Below are 9,751 nucleotides of genomic sequence, written 5' to 3'. Positions count from 1 at the left end.
ATGGTAAAATTCCTGATGCTTAGTATTAGTTTTGAATTTTTAATTAGTAAAACTGGTTCATTACCATGCTTTGAAAAAGTTCTCCAGCATCAACCAAAGGTGTAGCAGGATGCCACATGGGTGGGTTCTGTCAGTAAAACATGACAGAAGGCAGTTGCAGCACTGGTGCTTCCTCAGCCGTTTAAGAGGACAATCTGGTGTGGTCATCTTTGTGATCCCCGCCATCCACTACTTTAGTGAATGCCAGGTAGGTTAACATTTAGCTTAATACATGACATTAGAACTTTGGAATGGAGGGAAAATGTCATGGCTTGTCTAACTTGCTAATAGTTTGTCGACAACCTGAAGCTTTTCAGTGTTGCCACCTCTTTGTAAAAACAAGTCAGTGGAGTAGTGTAGATGGCAGTTTTGCTGCAGCTAGCTGACTATTGCTAAAATGAATTCCCTGTATGTATAACAGATTAGACCAGTTTCCTTGTTGGATTTTCCAATTGCAATGAAAGTACTTGTATTTGAAGTTCAGTAGCTGAACAATTACAAGGTATGGTTTTCAACGGTACTGGCTGTTTTCATGTTTATGCAAATGAAGTGCATAGTGCTGCTAATTTTATTTCTGGTTTTCAACATAGAACTTGGTGAAATGGTAGCAGTTTGCATCAGTACTTTGAACATTCTCAGAACATTTTAATCATACCTTCATAATGCCGATGACATACTTCAGATGGAGCTTAGATACCTACAGTGCAGCCTTGACTTCAAAGTTTAAAATGCATCTCTGAAAGTTATCTTGCTAGTTGTGAAGCAGCTAATGTTTGTTTAGAAGCACATATTTTTGAGAAACAATTCTCCACAATGAACTTAAATCAGAATGCAGATCCAGGCTGTCGGATGACAGCATTTTGAGTTTTTGACCCTTGTTGTAGACATGCTGGATTTCCATGATAAAGGACTGCAGCATGTGCGCCTGACTGCTGTCAGGCTGTGGGGGCCTTCTGGCCCATTTCGCGCCAGCTCTTCCACAGCAGTAGGCTTCTGCTCTTGACTAGGGCCACCAGGAAGCGGGGCAGCCAGAAGCCGTAGATTTGGCCGACACCATCGTTGTAGCCCATGGCCAGCAGCATAGTCATGCTACCTGTCAAAAACAAACCCAGCATTTAGTATTACAATAGTTTGGTATTTAATCAATACAAGCATCTGTGGACTGGTAGTATTTATCTGTGGTTTGTTATTAAAGCTGACAAAGACTGTGGGACTGGAAAATCAGGAATCGGGGAGGGAGGGGGGCGGTCACCTGGCTGGTAGGTAGTGAGCGGCTTGCCGGTCAGGCTGTTGAAGATGTTGTTGACAGCAACATGCGCATGCAGACCCGCGTGATATGCCATCTTGGACTCATTGATGTCTGCGCAGTCTCCTATCACATAGAGGTTGCTGAGGCCTGCCAGCTGCAGGTGCTCGTTAACTTTGAGGCTCCCGTTTTCTGTCATAAACTCACCTGAAGGGGAGGCATGGTTGGCATTTCTCAATAAGACTGACTAAGATGGTGGCACAGATAACTGAACTGACATGATTACATTCCTAATATAACTTTAAAGGGACTGGTAACAGTCAGTCATGTCAGAAGTGAAAATGTGACACTGAGGCATTTTGAGTTTTCATGTAGTAATTTGTGCCACAGGGCAGCATGGTGGCACCTCCTGGGTTACTGGCTCGTGTGTGTGAAGCTTACACATCCATCCACTGAATACGATTTCCTCTTACAGTGAACAGGTACACAGATGACATGGTGTCTGAACTGCTCTTACATGTGACTGTATATAAGCAATGGACTCTGGAAGACTGTCACTGCATGCAGTGACCCCCCTGATTTCCCTTGTCTTTCCTAGAATAGCCATCCAATGTCTTCCCTAAGACATTAAGGTGAAAATTTGCACATTATGTCGTCTGATTAACCACAGAGTTTATACTTCATCCTTTCTGAAAAAAATCTGTCAAGTGCCACACAAAAGGTCCATCACACACACACACACACACACACACACACACACACACACACACACACACTTGTCCAATTGTTTACCCAGTGTGGATCTGTAAGCTTTGGAGTTGATCTTGCTCCCCATGCAGCAAATGACAATGTCACATGCGAGCACTGTCCCTTTGTCAGTCTGGATTTTCATATCCTTCTGGGTTTTGTTCAATTGCAGGTCAGAAAGGTTCACCACTTTCTCTCCTGAGCCCAGAAAATAATGAGATAAGATACTGAAAGGTGTGTTAATTCATAAACAAACTTATGACTGCACAGAATAATATTTCAAAGGTAAGCAAAAAGGTAATCATGCTTTTTTAAATTATATTATGGTTCCTGTGAACATAAATAAGGAAGTTTCACATTCGGGGAGCTGATACGTATTTCAGTTTAAAAAAAAAAATAAAAAAACAGCCCCTCTCCTAGCAACGGCCATAATGGTTGTCCTACATAAGAACATAAATTTACAAATAAGACACCCATCAAGCTCTTTGGGGTGAATTTCACTAATAGCTCAGAGTTGGTAAAATCTCAGATTTAAAGGAACCCAGGGCTTTAGCTTATGCTAAACTAGCAGGAAGACTATTCCATACTCTAACTACATGCGGTGTAAAGAAGTGCTTCCTCAAATTAATTAAAAAATGTTCTCCCGCTATATCGGTTAATGGCCATGAATGCCAGTATTTAAACTAATACTGAAAAAGCCTATTGGCTGAAAAGCATCCAGACCTGTTAGAATCTTATATACCTGGACCATGTCCCCCCCTTAATCTCCTTTGCTCGAGGCTAAACAGATTCAGCTCAGCTAACCTCTCCTCATTAGACATTCCTCTAAGACCAGGAATCATTCTCGTCGCCCTACGTTGCACCTTTTCCAAGGCAGCAATGTCCTTCTTAAGGTATGGTGACCAAACCTGCACACAATATTCTAGGTGAGATCTTTCCAAGGAATTATATAGTCGTAGTATCACCTCCCTTGACTTAAACTCCACACACCTAGAGATTTTTTCAAAATTGGCTACCAATCGGTGGAACCCATCAAATATCTGTACTTTATATTTCTGATCCCTGCATGGATTACCTTGCATGGATTTCATCTGCCAGGTATCAGCCCAGTCGCTAATTAAATCAAGATCCCATTGTAGCCTCTGTGCTGCTAGATCACCACCCACCTTGGTGTCATCTACAAATTTAACCAGTTTACTGTATGTATTGGTGTCAATATCATTAATGTAAATTAAGAACAATAGTGGTCCTAAAATTTAACCCTGCCGTACCCCACTATGAACGCAGACCCACTGTGACATTGTGCCTCTATAACTACTCGCTGCTTCCTGTCTGTTAACCAGTTTTCGATCCAAGCTGCTACAGTTCCTAAACTCCCTGTAGCTTTAAGCTTAAGCAAGAGCCGTTTGTGGGGGACAACATCAAAGGCCTTCTGGGAATCTAAGTAGATCACATCGTAGGCCTTTTTGTGATCAATTTCTCTTGTAGCTTCCTCAAAGAACTCACGTAAATTCGTTAAACAGGATCTACCTCTTCTAAATTCATATTGGCTATCCCTCAGAATGTTATTTCAATCCAGGTAATCTACCATTTTCACTTGGATTATAGCTTCCATTATTTTTTTTAGTAATGCTAGTTAAACTGGATTGGCCTATAGTTTGCTGGATTACTTCTATCCCCCTTTTTGAATATGGGCGTTATGTTAGCATGCTTCCAATCATAAGGTACCACACCTGCAGATAACGATTTCTGGAACAGTAAAGTTAAAGGTTGGCTAATAATATCCCTCATTTCTTTTAAAACTATAGGTAAGATGCCACCAGGGCCCTGTGATTTATTTGTTTTGAGTTTAGCTAGGCTGTGTACCACATCAGCCTCAGCTGTACATATATTGGTCATAGACGACGTTGTATTCATTTCAAATGGTGGTAAGTTACTCGTGTTCTGTTCTCTTGAAGTTAAATCTAACAAAGTGCGTACTGTGAACACCTATGTAAAATAATCATTAAACTCATTTACTATATCAATGTCATTTTCAATTATAAGGCCCTTACTACCTAGCACATTAGTGATTTTAACTTTTAGAGCTCTTTTGGAGTTAAAATATTGGAACTTTTAATGTCATCCTTAGCCTCCAGTGCAATCTTCCTTTCTACATTCCTCTTGGTGAGTCTTATGTTATTTTAATTCAACCTGTAGACTTAGATACTCCTGCTTTATTTTGAAATCATTAGTTATTTTCCATTTGTGGAACTGAGCCCTTTTCCTCCTGACTTTATTCTTAATTTCTGTAGTAAACCACCTTGGCTGCAGTTTCCTAGATTTAGTTTTGCTGGAAACAGGTATGAAATCCTCTTGCACTTGCAACAATGTGCTTTAAAAAAATTCCCATGCCTCTTCAACCGTTTTGCTATTTAACTCCATCCAGTTTACAGTTTCTAGTTTCAGTCTCGTACCATTTAAGTTAGCCTTCCTACAGCACCATCACCCAAACAGAGCTAGCCAACCGCCCACAGTAGCTCAGTTACCCAGTACAAGCTCCACTCCCTTCTCCAACAGAACGTCCTTGGCCTGCTGTCTGACGGAAGGTATCAGCTTCGGGTCACCCAGATCCATTTGGGAGTGAATCAGAACCACCTGAGGGCACATTGCAATGGCAGAACAGCGTCAGTTAACGAATCAGCAAATCATTTTATTTGTCACATTACTTGATACTAGAGTACAGGGGGGTATTTTCTGTACGTCATTAAATTATCCAAGATCCAAAGCCTCATCTCGGATAAGTTAATGGTGGTGAAACTCATCCTGTTAAGTCAGTTTTTGAAACACACCTGAGGAGTAGATTAGCCTAGCTGGATCCAATCATCCAAGATGACTCTGCGCGCCCGCGCTGCTTGAAAAGCCCTTATACATCGAGTCTAGAAAACCTGACCGGCAAGTCTCTCATTGGTTTCCACAAAATGGCAAAAAACAGGATGCATTTTTCACACGTGTGTATATATATATTACTCAGCTAATGCTCAATTATGTTTTCCTTCTTATAGACTTAAGGGTAGTAGTGTCTTTGTAGTAAATGTGAACTTTGTGTAATCATTATTGAAAATATCAGGCCACAATTCTGTCTCTACCAGCTTTCCTACAGTATACAAAAAATTGCCACTTGCAAAAAATCTCAAAGCAATGCATACTCTCTGTGTGGCTGTGAGAGTCCTACTTCGCCTAGTTTGACTTTGAATATAAGGTGCTAATAAATGTTTGAGGTACGATATTCCCCCTCAGCTAAAGCAGTATCTTTCTAAAAGAATTTCCTCCAGAATCAATAAAGGATCTTGCTGATCACGCAAAACCCTCTCTATATGAAATTCTCTTCTTATAATTTGCGCACGGATATCAATTGGTCGCTCATTCATGAATGGCGAAGCCATGACTGAATAAATTCCGTGCACGGACACTGATTAAGTGCGTGAGCTAATCCTTGCTTACATAGAACAAACCTGCTCGGAGCAGGTTTGAGGATTTGGATGTGTTGCTATGACAACATATCTAGCAAGAGTTTCGAAAAACAGATCCAGGATCATGCCAAATCATTAACAACTACATCTGGCTAAACAAGTAATCCACGTATGAAAAACATCCCCCCGGTGAGTTAAAAAAGTTCACAACAGCAGCAACTAGCATGTATACAAATAGGATGTATAGCGAATAACATGTATACAAAAAATGGTTAATATACCAACATAATGGTGTACAAATTATAAAATAAATATAATGTGCAAAAATACAATAATTACTAAACGAAATAAACAGAGGTAGTTAGTGGTAAGCAGGCACAACTTGGTGATGACTGACAGAAACTGCAGGCAAGGTCGGCGTCACATTTTCAGGGGCCCTAGGCAAAGCTTTACCTGGGACGCCCCCTGCTGAGAAAATCGATGTTCAGTTCCTTCCTCTGCAACACAGGTAACTCTAGGGTCCTTGGCAACTGCTTATTTTGTCTGTACCTAGAGCTGGCCACGTATATAATATGTATTACTTTCATGACTTTGTTTGGGCCGCCTTGTGCCAATCGTTTTTTATTTTGGATGTGGTGAATGTCACTGGTCCATCCTTTCAACAGACACAGAAGGAGTTTCTGGCTACGGTTCGAGTTCCGCATGAAGAAATCTGCTCTGGTGGCCTCAACCAAAGACTTGAGGCTGACCAGCTGCAGTAAACTCAGTGTACTGATGGGCAAACCGAATGGCTGCTATGCAAACAACTTTTGGTTGAGCCGCACAATGAAACTGCTGGTTTAAGAGTTACTACAAAAAGCTAACAGTAATTTGACTCAGTATCATCCGAAAGGCATCCTTTTCAGTGAGACTTACCTTTTTATCGGGATATTCAGTCTTGACTTCAGCAGCCATCTCCACCCCCGTACACCCGCCCCCAACCACCAGCACGGAGCCTGCAGCCTGAATCTGATACATAAGACCATGAAACAGTTACCAGAACAAGCGTGTCACCCTCTGCCCTTTTTAAGACAAAGTAAGCTCACACACCTTCACCACTAAACCCTAACCCCATGTACAGCCCCTTGTGCTGTCTGCCTCTTGAGGTTAAATCTAACAAAGTGCCAGCATACTGAGTCACAACGAGACTCACTTCCTTGACCAGGTCCTCGTACTTCTGAATGGCCGTGCGGTAGGACGGCTCTGCAGTGGCACTTCCGGGAAAGGTCCCCTCAGTACCAGTGCACAGGATCAAGTGGGTGTATGGAATTTCCTGTAATTCAAAAAGCATTAAATAGAATTTTTGTATCTTTGCCATGGAGCAAATATGTCATTTTAATAGCTGCTACTGGTGTCACCCACTTCCTATACCCGATGTTCCCCCAAAATACATCACAAAGTCTCAAAATTTATAGGATACACGTCTTCACCTGTTCTCCATCCAGTATGACTACGCGTGTATCGGTGTTCACTTCCTTCACCAATCCCTGCCGGAAGCTACTTCCAAAAGTTTCCGAATAGGGAATAAATGTCTGCAGGGCAAAACCTAATGAAACCACAATAACAACCACAATAACTTGGTCAACCGCAGCCATTTCAGTATCGGAAAAAACGACATTCCCCCAAATGACAAGAAAACCCATAAGCAGCATTTAATTTACGTCACAAAGCTTCAGATGGATCACCTTACCGCTCTGGACCGAAGCTCGCAGAGCCGCTATGTTGTGGTGGAAAGCGTCTCGCACATCGATGAGCGTGAAGGGGATCCCCATGGACTTCAGTTGCTGTCCGGCGGCTATACCCGCGAAACCACCGCCAACAACAACAACGTGGACATCGCCTTCGATAGAAACCTGTCCCCCCATCGTTCACTTTGATCTAAAAAAACAACAACTACTTTTTCCACAAACTGCATTTTTCTAAGTCTTTGCATCAAATGACTCGACAAGCACACATCGCGTTTCCATTGGTAACTGTAGGTGGCGCTTTGCCATAAAATGAAATCTAACATGTATTAAATCAGTAAACATCACATCAAACAAAATATGCATATAACTGAAAGACTAAGTGTTTTTACACATCACTCACCGAGCAATAAGACACCGATTGTTTAAGCTCAGAGGCCTCGGTTGAAGATCAAACACTGCCTCATTAGTTAGTTTTAAGGCGGCTAATCTATTTCTTCCGAAACCAATACAACTTTCATCCCAGATTTCATTAGGGTTTGCACTTACCGATGTTTTCTACAGCGGTTAAAGCACAAAGTCATGCACGTAAAATCAAGGTTGTATGACTTCGTCAGCACCCTCCCACTACAGCGATTACAACACGCTTTCCAGCGAAGTGATGCTCACGAAAAGGAAGTTACTTGTGACTAAGCTTGGCAGCGTTTGTATGGGCTTCCACTTATGCCAAAAAATACGTTGATTTGCGCAATGTCCATGTCGACAGATCATTTGTCTGTGCCTGTGTCGTTTGACTGCGTTATGAATGTCGTCAGGACATGTGCCGTTTGTCTGTGTTGTTTTTGTTGTAATCCTGCTGTGTCATTCTGTATTTTTCTAGATAACGTCTTGCAACACTCAAACACAGTCAACCCTACCTTATCCGGACTTGTAATATACGGGCACCTCCCTTTACGGGCAGCCCTAGTTACGCGCATGCGCACATTAATTTTACACAACCAGTTGTTACGAAACCCAGTCTAGGTTTGGGGTGTAAGGGTGAAAGGGAAAGGTAAGGGAATAACAGGATGTGGAGAACAAGGGAACAAACGTGGACAAAGGGGTATTTTTAAAAATACTTTTTTCTGTTTTTATTGACACGCCACGGACATAGAGCAAACAAACCCGTGGCAAAAGGATGCAGGAGTGACATAGCGAAAACAATAAATAAAACACAGCTTCCGAACGCACCCCAAAGCTAAGTGCAGAGAAAACAAAAACACAACGACAAATTCTACACCTTACTCCCTAGCTTACTCCGGGTTCCCCCCACAGTCCAAAAACATGCTGAGGCTAATTGGACTTGCTAAATTGCCCGTAGGAATGTGTGTGAGAGTGAATGGTGTGTGAGTGTGCCCTGCGATGGGCTGCCCCCCCCCATCCTGGGTTGTTCCCTGCCTCGTGCCCATTGCTTCCGGGATAGACTCCGGACCCCCCACGACAGAGTAGGATAAGCGGTTTGGAAAATGGATGGATGGATATTTGTTGCTTAAATTCCAGGCCGTATTCCAATTGATATCTTCAAACTGGGAATTCCAAAAGAACTTAGACCGTAAAGTAATATAGGGTTATAAAGTAGCATTCTGGTATATTTATTATTCCATTTCCTGTCTTTTATGTTAATACCATTTATTGTGATATCTGTTCTAGATGCTGCAAGTCTGTTTGATAGGTTGCTATCTTGCAGAAGTTTATTAAGACCTGAAGAAACTGCATCAAAAACGATAGCATACTGTCTGGGAGTTATTGGAACACTGAATTTGGTCAGAAATTCAGACTATGAGAGCAAATGCCCCTTCTGGCATATTTTTCTCCGATTCGGAACTCGGATGAAAACGTCACGAAAAAAGTCACTTCCTATCGAAAGTAACTTGGGGTGCTAAGATGGCAGAAGTACAGTGTAAAGCTGAATTGACATAGAAAAATGTTTTGTCAGGTGAGCAACTGACAGATAAAATCATTGTCAAAATAGATTTGTCACAGACAAACGTTTTGTTACATGCTTAGTCGACATGAACAGTGTGCTATTAACATATTTTTGGAACAAATGGAACCCCATATTCTCTGGCTATTCATCTTCCAGGCGACTCTGCCTTTAAAGAGGAATTTATATAATCTGCATCGCTTCACTTATGCCCAGCCTGTCATTCCTTCTTGTGCAAAAACATCAGATTTACTTGGACAGGGGACTTCGTAATCTGGAGTTATTTTGCAAAGATGGGGTTAATAGATTAAACTGCTGCTTTTATATCTGAGAAGGGCAGTAGGCCTAACACTGTCATTCTGTCACGCCCGGCTCATCCAATCCTCCTGTGTGCCACGTTACCTCTCGTTAACCTCATGTGGAATCCCTGCATTTACCTGCTGTTCCTTATTTCCTGCCATCAGCCCTGTGTATTTCATTCCGCGTTCAAGTATGTTTCCCCAGTCCTGTCATTGACATCGGTGTGTTTCGGTGTCCTGTGTAGGATTGATTCCTAATAAACCCTTCGTTTTTTGATCCC

The 9,751-nt window shown here is 41.9% G+C and overlaps 1 protein-coding gene across 4 annotated transcripts in view; it reads right to left on the bottom strand.

Moving 5' to 3' along the window:
• Window positions 1-584: 584 nt before the first annotated feature.
• The window catches only part of aifm2 (apoptosis inducing factor mitochondria associated 2), a 12,796-nt gene continuing 3,629 nt past the window's right edge, over window positions 585-9,751 (bottom strand). Inside the window, exons 1-9 of one of the 4 annotated variants that reach the window (XM_049007954.1) lie at window positions 8,126-8,209; window positions 7,214-7,401; window positions 6,954-7,069; window positions 6,677-6,796; window positions 6,400-6,492; window positions 4,561-4,669; window positions 2,078-2,230; window positions 1,292-1,492; window positions 585-1,132 (exon numbers count right to left, since the gene is read on the bottom strand). In XM_049007954.1, the coding sequence (XP_048863911.1) occupies window positions 975-1,132; window positions 1,292-1,492; window positions 2,078-2,230; window positions 4,561-4,669; window positions 6,400-6,492; window positions 6,677-6,796; window positions 6,954-7,069; window positions 7,214-7,388 (1,125 nt within the window). In that variant the 5' untranslated portion in view covers window positions 7,389-7,401; window positions 8,126-8,209 and the 3' untranslated portion in view covers window positions 585-974. The other 3 variants (XM_049007952.1, XM_049007953.1, XM_049007955.1) reach the window with 3 other exon arrangements.

Source organism: Brienomyrus brachyistius, chromosome 3 (assembly GCF_023856365.1).
Source record: "Brienomyrus brachyistius isolate T26 chromosome 3, BBRACH_0.4, whole genome shotgun sequence".
Classification (NCBI taxonomy): Eukaryota; Metazoa; Chordata; class Actinopteri; order Osteoglossiformes; family Mormyridae; genus Brienomyrus; species Brienomyrus brachyistius.
Note: the sequence above shows the minus strand (reverse complement) of the source record. Positions and strands in the feature narration are given on the sequence as shown.